At 36.0% G+C, this 13,438-nt stretch overlaps 1 protein-coding gene across 14 annotated transcripts in view; it reads right to left on the bottom strand.

Annotated features, from left to right (window-relative positions):
* CSNK1G3 (casein kinase 1 gamma 3) overlaps positions 1-13,438 on the bottom strand; it is a 111,587-nt gene that overhangs the window by 66,118 nt on the left and 32,031 nt on the right. For all 14 annotated transcript variants that reach the window (XM_045891770.3, XM_054511267.2, XM_045891735.3 and 11 more), the window contains 2 exons: positions 9,133-9,560; positions 1,618-1,658 (listed from right to left, as the gene is read on the bottom strand). In XM_045891770.3, the coding sequence (XP_045747726.1) occupies positions 1,618-1,658; positions 9,133-9,310 (219 nt within the window). In that variant the 5' untranslated portion in view covers positions 9,311-9,560. The remainder of the gene's footprint in view (positions 1-1,617; positions 1,659-9,132; positions 9,561-13,438) is intronic.

The raw sequence follows: 13,438 nt of genomic DNA, 5'->3' as shown, positions 1-13,438 counted from the left end.
TGCCTGAATCAGACAAGGACAGGTCAGCCTAGAGCAGTGGCTCCTGCTTTGACACCATGGTTGATATGCCTCAGGCTGTCCGTTCAACACCACGCACGCACTCCCGAGTGGCACTGCTCACTGCGGCTGCTGTAGCAGTAACACCAAATATGGGTGTTGCCACATTCCTGTCCTTGTGGGCCACCCCCACTCCCAACACCACACAATGTCTAGATCCTAGACAGCTGGCCTAGAACATGGAAAAAGGAAGAATTCCAAAGAAATGAAAGTCAGCAATGCCCTTTCAGACACTGTCCAATGCCTGCAACCCCGGCCTCCCTATTGTGATTCACACAAACTAACGCCCCTTGTTCTGATTTCATGCTCAGAAGAGAACCCTGTCATTTTAACTTGCTTTCTATGCAGATCAGCCGATAGAAAGCAAACATATTTATACTGATTTTGGCACTGTGGATGTGTAATAGTAAAATACCTCATTTTGAATTAGAAGTTAATTCTTCCAAATATTTACATCTCTGAGAGCTTGACTGATGGTGTGAACTGAATGGTTACCATAAATCCACCTTTAATTGCCAGTGACAATCTTAAAAGATGACCTAAACAGATCTGCTATCATAAAGCCAAGGAGCAGACCTTAAAACTGTGGTGAACTCATCCAGGCAAAAGCCAGTCCCAAACTACCTGTCAGCCAGCCAGTCTCTCCTGGTGGAGTCACAACCCTATTGTGCATCTTTACTTCCCAGTGAAAATAAACAGCATTTGTTACAGCGAAACTCAGTCTACAATCACAAAGATACTTAAAATGAAGTAGTACAGTTTTCTAGCTCATCCCGACAGTTCTTCTACTTCTATCTGTTGCCTCTTCTTCTAATAGTCTCTCCTTCTATATTAATCCCACATTACCCTAATAACAGTGGTTATTTTGGCAGAAGCAAGACTGACAATGGCAAGGGGACTGGAAAAACCAAGCCGTGCTTAACCTCAGGGAAACCTGGCTGGCCAGCCAGAAAGAAAAGTTGTGCCTGAAGAAAGTTAGGTCTCATAAAAATTCCCAGATCCCAACTCCTCCAGAGAAGAGCTGCCTTACAGCTGCCATAGTTGGCACAGTTAGGACTACAGACAGGTCCCACGGGCGTTTGCTTTCTCTGCTACCCTCCACTCACAGCAATAATCTCTGATTCCCTGAAGGCCAAACAAGAGCCAGTTATTACCATATAAAAAAGACCAGTAGAAAAAGAGATTTTGGAAGCTACCTGGAAATAGATTTTCAAAGAATGTAATCCTGCATACTAAGGACATTTTTGTACAAATGCTTGAATCATTAAGAGAAATTTTGCTTTCTAGTTTTTCTATAGTTAAAAATGCCAATGTGCCAGCTTCTGTAAATGAAAAATTGTGCCAAAACTCGAAAATGAAATTCTATAATGCTATCAAAGTAAAGGGATTGAGTTTTCGTGGCACAGAAAGACAACTACACATTCACATACTTGAGGGGCGTGCTGATGCTCGCAGCTTAACAACAAAAAACCCAGTTATGCATATCATTTTCCCAGTAAACACTCAAATTATAAGCTAATCATCAAAGACAAAACAGGAAAATTAGAAACATGAACTTACCAGTTTAATTGCCACATATTCATTTGTATATAAATTTTTCCCTTGAGAAAGAAAGAAAAAATGTCAGATTCTACCAATAATTAATTTTTAAAGATATATTATGTAAAACTCTACTCTGGGTGGAAAAAAAAAAAGCACATAATATATTTAAATAAAGCAAAAGGCGGGGGGCACCAGGGTGGCTTAGTCGGTTAAGCATCCAACTCTTGAGGGTCCTATGATCTTGCCCTGCCTTGGGCTCCTCGCTCAGTGGGGAGTCTCCTTGAGATTCTCCCTCTCCCTCATCCTCTGCACCTCCTCCTGTGCATGCACATGCGTGCTCTCTCTTGCTCTCTCTCTCTAATAAATCTTTAAATAAAGCAAAAGTCTTTGCTTCCAACTATATAGCAAAAACCTCAATGACAAGGAAATCTTAAATTTATCAACTCAATGATGTATTTAGCATTTCACCCAGATTCAGAGTAGAAGGTAATACTAATAAATACATTAGCCCACTTACAAAAATGGAAAGATTATTATTTTGCTGGAATACAGCACACAACTCAGAAAGTAAATCAATAGTCAAACACATGCTAAAATAAAGCTCAAAACCAGAACTCCTATATAAAGAGGAATACAAAATTCCTTTCCCAGTCACCACCTCATTTTATTTTTTTATTTTTTTTTAAGATTTTATTTATTTATTTGAGAGAGAGAGACTGAGAGAGAGAGCACATGAGGGGGGGAAGGGTCGGGAGGGTCAGAGGGAGAAGCAGACTCCCTGCTGAGCACGGAGCCCGATGTGGGACTCAATCCAGGGACTCCAGGATCATGACCTGAGCCGAAGGCAGTCGCTTAACCAACTGAGCCACCCAGGCGCCCACCACCTCATTTTAAATCCTTCATTATTATGAGATGTAATCTCATTAGAGCTCATATGTAATCTAGTAAATATATTAACACAGAAAAAATCTGGAATATATTAAAAATGAAACAAAGAAAGAAACTTTATTCAACATTTGAATCTGAAAACTAGTTAACTACTTTGAGGGGAACAAGGGTTATTAACATCTTACCTTAAAACCAAATTAAATTCTGAATATTTTAAAATGTAGATATAGATCATAAAAAAAAAAATCACCCAACATATAGGAGCCTTTCTGAGCATTTTAAAAAAGTGGAAAACATTAAGAAGATTTTATACAGACTGGTAAGCATAAAATATGTTAAACCTCTGTATGTTGAAAACAATTTACCATATACAAACAACAGGTAAATAACAAACCAAAATAAAGATTTAATATCTGATACATATATTAACGTGTTTCTTCACAAGTACAGTAAAAAGAATAAAAACAGAATGTGATTTCTGAATTTCCAGCATTGTTTCAATAAGCATGTATTATTTTTATAATGAGAAAAACAGAAAAAATGATAGCTGGTTTTTTTTATTGTGATGGTAACTGGCCCTGTTCACATAAGTACTGAACACAGAATAGGCAATCATCAATTTTCACACATGTGATTTTCTACCATAATACCCCTAACTTCCTTTTCTACAGTAGCTAATGAATGGCAGTAAAACTAGGCAAAATTTCAGTGTCAGATACACACAGCAGTGTTTGTTCATACAAATACGATAATACTCTTCTGAATTTTGTCCTTATTTTATAAAAATGAATAAAAAAAAAGATTTAAAAAAACAAGGATTTGTACCAATGCTATATAGCATAAGGCTCCTAACCCATGAGAGCTGGCACAGGGATGGAACTCAAGAGGACTGTACATTCACGTGTTCGCTGATCCCATAAATATTAAAAAAAAAAAAAAACAAAACAGAAAACGTATATTTTTAGTCAATTTGTTCAACATTTAGATGTTGGTGGCAATTTTTTAAGAATACAGTATGTATGAAATTGTAGGCTTCCTCGAGTAAGCACTGAGTGAATCATTTAATGATACAGTGAGGAAATTCATCTTGAGGAACTGGTGTCTCACAAAGGAATAATTCTGTTTTGAGTTCGAAGACAGAATTTGTATTTCCTCAAGACATTATCATCTTTTCACAACCATGCATATGATGCTTAGTCACAGGTACACAAGGAAAAATTATCCACAGGACAAGAAGTGAGGTTAAATACAAAATCCACAGAACCAAAATATACCAAATTCTTCTACAAGTACTGTTTTTCCCGGCATTTATACAATAAAATGTCTACTTTTAGGTCAGAGCAGAAAGCACTAAATCCTTAAAGCATCGTCTTTTTTTGAACATTAAGTATTTGTGTTGAACTCTGAGGATTATATTTTTAAACATGACAATGATGGAACAATACTACCAATGCATTTGTGTTACCTAATATAGGCAGAGCCTCACACACTTGGCTTTTAATCATTGTTTGTTTCATGCATGAACAAATGATGTGCAAAGTATGTCTTTGTGTGTATAATATGAATGAGAGGGAGGGAGTGTATGTGTAGAGGGAATCCAGTTAAGACAAGGCTCCAAGCAGACCGGTTCCAATTAACTGATGTTTTAATCCAATTTCAAAGGACATTCCGGGTAGAACTTTGTGCTGTACTGAACTTGAGAAGATGGTTTTACCAATTTGGTGGTATCTGGGTGATAATTATTATAAAAAACTATGTTCTACAGAAAGTATGTATATGTTTACAGAACGAACTTAGTTGCCCGCCAATATCCAAGCCTTCCATTCTATAATAATAGAATGACTCAGTTTTAAAGTGGCTGTCCAGCTACAGACTACATTTCCAGCCTCTCTTTCAGCTTGGTGCAGCCAGGTGATTAAGTTCCAGATATGAGCAAAGGTTTGTCCCTCCTCACTTCCAAAAATGAATGTGTGCTCTCCTGGCCCGTTTTCTTCTTCTTGCTGGCTGGCTGGCTGGCTGGCTGGGAGACAGCAACCAAAGGAGCAATCTCATACACAGAGACTGAAGCCATATACTGAGGATACAGAATTGCCCTGACAGCCCGAGTGCTATCCCTCTGGTTTGTGTTACGTGAAAAAAACAAAAAACAACAAAAACCTATTTTGCTTAATACCACTATATTCTAGGACCTCTTTGTTAGAGCATCACAATCTGTTCCTTATTATTACATTTTTCAGTTAAGTTCCATGATACGCTTCAGTTAGTAGCAGTAGAAAATCAATAAGCATAAAAATGATGGATGCACTCAAATCTGCATATTTATTTGATATATATCGTAAGGCCTGCAGAATTTTCAATAAAACAATTCTTAAAAGCAATCAAACAAGAAGAATTATGAACTATATAGAAGAAAAGAAATAAAAATAAGAAAAGTTATTGAAACTCCTGTGGTATACTTCATTATGTCAAAAGTTACAATAACTTATTTCAGATACAGTGTCTCATAAAGCTATCTATAACACCCTTGTTCTGTGTTCTTTTATGTGATGGTCATTCAGGGGTAGCCACGAGAGGGGACATAGAAGAGGCTCATGAGGGGCGCCTGGGTGGCTCAGTCGTTAAGCATCTGCCTTCGGCTCAGGTCATGATCTCTGGGTCCTGGGATCAAGTCCCACATCGGGCTCCCTGCTCCGCGGGAAGCGTGCGTCTCCCTATCCCACTCCCCCTGCTTGTGTTCCCTCTCTCGCTGTGTCTCTGTCAAATAAATAAAGAAAATCTTAAAAAAAAAAAAAGAAGAAGAAGAGGCTCAGTAAAACAAAGTTTATTATCCCCTCAGGTCCTAGACAGGGAGTCACAGGAGAAGTATCATGTTTTGGTCAAGTGGTGGGAGACAGAAACAAAGGAAAGGGAGCTTAGGCCAAAGCCTTTATTGGAGTTTCTGCAGAAAGCCAAGGCAGGGCAGGATCAACAGTTCAGGATTAGCTAGTTTGAATAATTCTGGTGGCAAATAATTCCAGGGTCTTTGGGCTATACAGGCGGTCTCTCGTCTTGTACCTAGCCATGGGATGATTAATGAAGAAGACTGCCTCCTAGAATATACAGGCCAGACAGAGGCGGTATAGCTCTGGACTGGTTACTCTGCAGAACAAAGGCATGCTCCCAACTGAGTCCTTTGCTATCTCAAAGAATTGGCTAGACCCAGCAGGAGTAGTCTCTCCCCAGGCAAAAAGATTTTTTTAAGATGTCAAAACATAATAGAAGAAAAATGAAAAAATATATACAATAAAACACCGTATTTTAGCTAGCTTTGTTTGTTCTCATTCAGTGCCTATCAATATTTCTAGGGGTTTCAGTTGACTGTCTAAGCTAGACACAGATCTACAAATAGGAAGAAGGCAAGTCTTATCACCAATACATATAAAGATAAAATAAAACCAAAATACATTAATTATTTTACAATAAAAAAACAAATAAAAATGTATTATCAATTATGTAAATGTAATTTACGTTATTTAAAATGTTTACCTATTTTTTTTTAAATCTCAAAGCATTTGGCCAGCTTTATGTCAAACTTTTTTTTTTCTTAATAATTACCTGTAAGAGCAGTTTCAATGGAGCATAATACCTGGGGCATTTGAAAACAGCAGGGGAAAGGTATTTGGGGTTGTATGTGGAGGTACAACTTTTATTTAGTGCCCAAGGAGAAGGAAGTTCTAAACAACATGAAGTATTTGGAACAGTCCTCTACAAAAAAAAAGAACATCCAGCCCAAAATGCCAACAGCACCTTTGCTGAAAGTTACCTCCCTATAACATGTATACCTTATATTCTTTCTCACCCAATACTAATCACAAAAATTTCAGGGCCAGGAATCAAATATTCAAGATGTGCCTATTAATGTTGTTTTAAAGCAAGCACTTTTAGAATCCAAACCAGCTTTTAACATTAGCATGTTTACACAGCTATATAAAGAATGATGCTTTGAACAATTTTTTTTATACAGAGACATTATCTGGGGCCTTTTAAAAAGGAGTAAAATGCTGCTTTCTTTAGTATCCTATCAATAAAAAGGAATAAAATGACTAAATTAGCTATATAAGTATAGATGTTATATATATTATAAATACACATAAAACACAAATACACAGAGTACAGATCATACATTTAAATAAATATATACAAATATACAATAAATAACCATAGACAGATTAGATACAGATACACAGCCAGGTGGATGATAAATGGATGGATGGATGGATGGATAGATGGAGGGATGGATGGACAGACTAATAAATCATTTTATTCCTATTCCTGATTATTCATAGACTGCAAAAGAAAGGGGTATTTTACTGCTTTTTCACTATATGTAGCATATACAGTTTCACTATATGGTACGCATAGCTTCTCATATTGTCCCGGTGAAAAGGGTCAGCTAGAATAGCTTTGTGTGTGCACACACACACACACACACACACGGAGGTATATATACACATAAATGTATTTGCAAACAAATATGTATGTAGTTATTTTGAAATAAATTACATGAAACCACTTTTAAATAAAAAAGGCCAATATAGTCATATCCACAGAGATAGGAAGAATACAAATACATACATATGAAACAATATATACCTATAGAGCTAATTTATACATATAAATTTAAATAAAAGTACATACAACATGCCATCAATTTAATTTTAAAACAGAACAAATATCTTAATATCATCTTTTAAGGAAGCAGAACAATCACTGTTTTCCTAAAATATGCAGGTACAGTGCTGGTCCTTTTACATCATCATCTAAATTTCATCTCCACAATAAACTGGAAGTAGAAATAATTCCATTTTAAAGTGGGAATTGAGGCCCCAAGTTACTTGACTTGTATTTTCCATAATAGTGGGGACAATTTTTAAATTTTTCCAGTATTATCAGTGCTAAATCATGCCTCCTATATGACAGACATGCAGTACATTTTGGATGGATGAAGGGTGCTCAAAGTTACACAAGTAAATAACCTCGTTTTCCAATTCCAAAATCAGAAACAGTTTAAGAATTTCAAAATATCCAACTCAATATCCTTCAGGAAATAAAGTGTAAAACATTCACCCTTTCAAATATGTGAGTCCCTACTAAAATGCAAGAGTCTGCCAGACACATCAATCACAGTTCTTTACAAAGTATGTCACTGCCTTTTATTGGCTTGCTTCATGAAAAGATTTAATGCACAATAACAACACAAAATAGTATTAAAATGAAGGACTAACTACAAATTAGGGTGTTTTACAAGATGAAAAGGAGAAGTAATTAAGTAGATAAACATACAATTGGATTTACTTCTAATAAGTGGGGTTATATCTAAGGAAAATTGTAAAGCTAAATTTTCCTTTTTACATAGCAAGTTTCCATTCTTGGTGGTCCATTGACCAGACCCCTCAAGGAACCTCAGTACTGACGTCCATATAACCATGCTGCCGTGTTATTTCTCTTCATTCAAGATAGCCATATCTCTACTGTACTAGCAGTTAAAAGCCTAGATTTTGGTCCTGAGTCTGTCATTAAATTGCTGTGTGACATCTGGCAGGCAACCTTCCCTCACTGAGTTTCAATTGCCTTAAATGTAGAGTTAGGAGGTTTAATTAGACCAATGTTTACCAAAGCAGTCTGATTACAAAAATAAACTGAATCAGTACTCTGTGTCACCCTTGGTAAGAATATAGGTTTCTTGGGGCGCCTGGGTAGCTTAGTGAGTTAAGCGTCAGACACTGATTTCATTATAGGTCATGATCTCAGGGTCGTGTGATTGAGACCCACCTAGGGCTTCAAGCAGGGCATGGAACCTGCTTAAGATTCTCTCTCTCCCGCTCCCTCTGCCTCTACCCCTACCACTCCCACTGGGTCTCCAAAGGAAAAAAAAAAAAGAATATAGATTTCAGAGCCCCACCCTGGAGGTACTTGGTTGGGGAGGGGGTGGTGATGGAATTACAATGTAAATTTCACTGATTTTTTTTTTTTTAGGTTTATTTATTTGAGAGAGAGAGAAGGGGGGAGGGGCAGCAGGAGAGTAAAGGAGTCTTAAGCAGACTCCTCAATGGATGCAGAGCCCAATGCGAGGGCTCGATCTCACAACCCTGACATCACAACCTGAGCAGAAACCAAGAGTTGGATGCTTAACTGATTACACCACCCAGGCTCCCCAATTTCACTGATTTTTACACAGTTTCAGTATATTACCTTGACTTTAAGCCATACACACCCTCCTAAAGTAGTCAGTTACTACTAATGTTTTCAAATCTGAAAAAGTAGCAACCTAAATATCATTCTTAAATAATACACTGCAAATGGCTCCTTATGGGTCCTTTTTTTTTTTTTTTCAGCTTGTTGGGGCTTTTCAATTTACTTTCTTTTTTCTCATATTCCAGATGGATGATCTCAAGTAAACAGACATTCATATACTAGGAACTCCTTACAAATGAAAATACAAGTACGAAAAAAAAAAGAAAATACAAGTACGAAAGAAATTTCCATCATTTATATTCTTTTAAATTATCACAATTAAACAACTAAACAATAACTATATCATTTTCATTAGAAAGTACTTTCAGTTTTAAAAAAATGCTTCCAACATAATAAACAAAATAGTCTTACCTAATCGTAATTCTCCAAAATTGCCACATCCAATTTTTTTTCCAACTCTAAAGTTAGGTCCAACCATTAAAACTCCAGAGGATGAAGACCCAGTTCCTCGAGTGTTGTGTCCCGACCGACCACTAGGTCGTGCCATTCTATCATCTGATTTATCCTTGTCTTTCTTTTTATTATCCATATCAAGTTTGCGGTACTCCACTTTGAATTCTTTAATCAAGACAAGCACAATGAAATAGGGTATTGTGAGAATAGGTACATCACTAGGTTAACTGTACCAGGTGGGTAATTGTTAACATTCAAATTGCAGTAGGTAGTCAGTTAACTGGAGCGTGTTCATCCCATTCGTAAAATTTTTCTCAGTTGTCTTTTCAGCAAAACATATCTTCAAAATTATCTTTTCAATGATGTAAGCTGATATTGATAGAGAGCTAGAATATTAGAAGAGAAAATTAGTCAACTTAAAGAATTAAAAAACATATTTTGGGGATATTAATAACATAAGTTCAAGCAATGGATTATTGTTATTTGATTCCCACTTAAATCAAACCACAGTAGACTTAAAGTAACCATTAGTCTCTTTCCTATACTTTAATAACAAAGAGATAACAAAAACAAAGGAAATTTATTAAAAACTAAAAATATATCAAAAATGTGCTATTTCATAAGCCAATATACATTCACTAACCTAGACCCTACAACTTAAAGCCATTTCAGTTTTTACCAGTAAGTCAATATAAGATTTTCCACTTAAAAGCAGAAAGAGAATACATTTTGCAAATTAGTAAAAGATTTTAATAAAAATGTCTTCCATATGTCCATACACACATACATACAAATTTTCAAAATCTTTTCAAATATACATTCTCATTTGAACTTCATTCATTCAAAACTTCATTCATTCAGGGAGCCTGGGTTGCTCAGTTGTTAAGGGTCTGCCTTCGGCTCAGGTCATGATCCCAGGGTCCTGGGATCAAGCCCCGCATTGGGCTCCCTGCTCAGTGAGGAGCCTGCTTCTCCCTCTCCCTCTGCCCCTCCCCGCCCCGCTCATGCTCTCACTCTCTATCTCTCTAATAAATAAATAAAATTCTTTAAAAAAGTTAAGAAATAATTCAAATACTATTTATTAATAAATATTATTTATAACAATACATGGAAATGGACTTCAAAAGTGGTAATGCAAAGAACATTCTTGCCACCCGTCACGGGAAACAATTCTTATATAACATTTGAACTAGGCCTTTAAAAAAACGTGATTTCACAAGGTTGAGAAATACTGGCACCCACCTTATGAGGTGGAGAAGATCTGCTTTTATATTTTCTAATATATACATGAAAACACTAAAGCTCAAAAAAAGGCATTTGGAGGAGTCTTCCCCATTCATCTTCTCTAGGAAATTCACTCATCTAACATACCTCAATTTTGCAAGCTTAAGCAATTCTCCTATTTTTGTTTGATCAATTTGAGTGGATTCCTATTCTTTGCAATTAAAGAAATGACTTCAAAACATAGTCACTAATAAAGAAACCAGGATCAATATTAAGGACTTCTTATTCCTATTTCTGAAACTGATTATATAATGCAATCACAACAAGAGTTGAAACAAATAGTATTTTCTTTTTTTTTTTTTTAAGATTTTATTTATTTATTTGACAAAGAGAGACACAGCGACAGAGGGAACACAAGCAGAGGGAGTGGGGGAGGGAGAAGCAGGCTTTCTGCAGAGCAGGGAGCCTGATGCGGGGCTCAATCCCAGGACCCTGGGATCATGACCTGAGCTGAAGGCAGACACTTAACGACTGAGCCACCCAGGCGCCCCACAAATAGTATTTTCTGATTAATTCCCAGCAATTCCCCAAATAGGCAATTAGTCCTAATACCCAATGTGCTTAAGGTGTTTCATATTATTTCTGCCATACTCATACTTTGCAGATAAAACTGTAAGCCTCTGTTTGGTATTTGTAAAACTGAATGAGTTCTACATATACTCCTTATTCTGTTTCCAAATATAATAGACTAACTGATACTGAAATTCCCATCCTGCTGTAAATAACTACACAACTAAATAAAACTTATAAAGCACCTGTTTTCAGGTATTGAATAACAGGCACTGTGGTCTGTGATCTTCAAGAAAAAGCAAACACATAAGATGAGTCCCACCTTTACCCAAGCTCTCTAGGGAGGGATAATTTTCTGACGACAGTACAGGGAGGTGAAACACAGGTCATACACAGTGATCACAGATCAGTCACTGTTGAAACAAGTGAAATTTGCAGGATGTGGTACACAAGGTAAGGCAGTGGTACACAAGGTAAGGCAGTGGTACAGTTCTGGGGGTAGACAGTGGTAGGCAGAAAGCTAGACTACACGTGTGGGTAGCAATATTCTGAAATACCTAGGCTACTATGGGGTTAAATGAATAATGAACATACTAAAGGCTGCACAGTGCTGGGAGAGCTTTAAGTTCATATGTAGTCATGGTGGAAGGAACTCATTAATATTGCAGGAATTCAGCTGAGACACCACAAAGACCAGGTCTTAAGAGTAAGTACCATTCTCTAAAGTAAAGACTACCCTACAGGGCTCAACTAAAGCCTAAAACCAAGCCTAGATAGGATTAAGAAAAGCATCAATTAAACTCACTCCATTCCATAAAAAAACTCAACATACTTAAAAAGACAAAAGACCCAGACTCTTAACAATGTTGAACTTATAATATCTAGCATACAATTAAAAATTACCAGACATGCAAATAAGCAGAAATGTGACCCACAGCCAGGAAACCAAGCTGTCAAAAGAAACAAAACTCCAAGATGATCCTGATAGTGGAATTAGAAAACAGGACTTTAAAACTACTAACTAGCTGTTAAAGTCTTATTAAATTGAATAAACAGAATGGAGCAGAAAAAAAATATTTAAATAAATAATGGTTCAAACTGTCCCAAATTCAGTGAAAAACATTAACCTACAAATTGAGGAACTGTGAAACTTCAAAAAGAAATCAAGAGCACTGGAAATCAGAAATGCATGGGTATTCATTTCCTTAAAAGATAAGTTACTGATTAAAGCACAAATAAATTTTTACTGTCATTTATAACAAAAATGGAAGTAAAATATATGACAACAAAAATGGGGGGGTAGTATATGGAACTGCATTATTTTAAGATTGTTATATTTGTGGGTAATGATGTGGTTCAATATTAAGTAGCCAGTGACAAGTAAAGAATGTATATTTTAATACTTAGACCAAATACAAAAAATTAACTGCAATAGGAATAACTAAACAGCTAAGACAAAATATAAAAACAATAAACAACATCTGATTAAAACAAAAAAGAAGACATATGAGACAAAAAGAAAACAGAGCAAGACACTACAGTCAAAAACACACAAAGGACTATGAAAATGGACCATATTCTCAAAAGGGAAAAATTGTCAGGCTATATAAAAAAGAAACATCCAACTAGATTCATTTCTAAAAACAATTTCAAATACAAAGACACAAAGAGACTGAAAGTAAAAGAAGAGACAAAGATACACTATGCAAATTGCAAGTGTAAGAAAGCTTGAGAAGCTATAATATTATCATACAAAGTAAAGAGAAAAACAAAGAAATATCTCCAAAGATACAGAGGTCCATTTCATAATGCCAAAAATACCAGTTAAACTGAAAAACATAAAAATCATAAATACGTATGAGCAAAATAAAAAACTAAAAAAACTAAAATTAACAAAATTAAAACTAAGAAAATTAAAGGAAAAAAGATCATCGAAGTTGAAAATGTTAACAATGTTTTAATAAATGATAAAATAGAAGACAAAAATATCAAGGGGCGCCTGGGTGGCTTAGGTGGTTGAGGGACTGACTCTGGATTTTGGCTCAGGTCATGATCTCAGAGTCATGAGATCAAGCCCCACCACATCAGGCTCCACGCTCAGCGGGAGTCTGCTTGAGATTTTCTCTCCCTCTCCCTTTTGCCCCTCCCCCTACTCTTGCATGCTCTCTCTCTCTAAAATAAATAAATCTTTAAAAAAATTTAAAAGGAGGCAAAAATAGCAGGATGTATACTGATATAGAAGATCTAAAATAATACCATCAGTACCTTGCACTTAAACTGACATTTATAAAATACAACATCCAAAAACTACAGAATATTTCCTTTAAATGCTCACCAAGAAAGATCATATGCTGTGTCATAATTTAAGTCTTATATAACTGAAATATCAGAGCACATTCTCTGATCAAAATAGAATTTAAAAAGGAATCAAAAATTATGATATCTAGAAAATCCCCAAATATTTGAAAAC

Source organism: Mirounga angustirostris, unplaced genomic scaffold (genome assembly GCF_029215605.1).
Source record: "Mirounga angustirostris isolate CCGP_5_RB_7025 unplaced genomic scaffold, mMirAng1.0.hap1 SCAF_7, whole genome shotgun sequence".
In the NCBI taxonomy this organism is placed as follows: domain Eukaryota; kingdom Metazoa; phylum Chordata; class Mammalia; order Carnivora; family Phocidae; genus Mirounga; species Mirounga angustirostris.
This window is presented reverse-complemented; position numbering and strand designations above follow the sequence as displayed.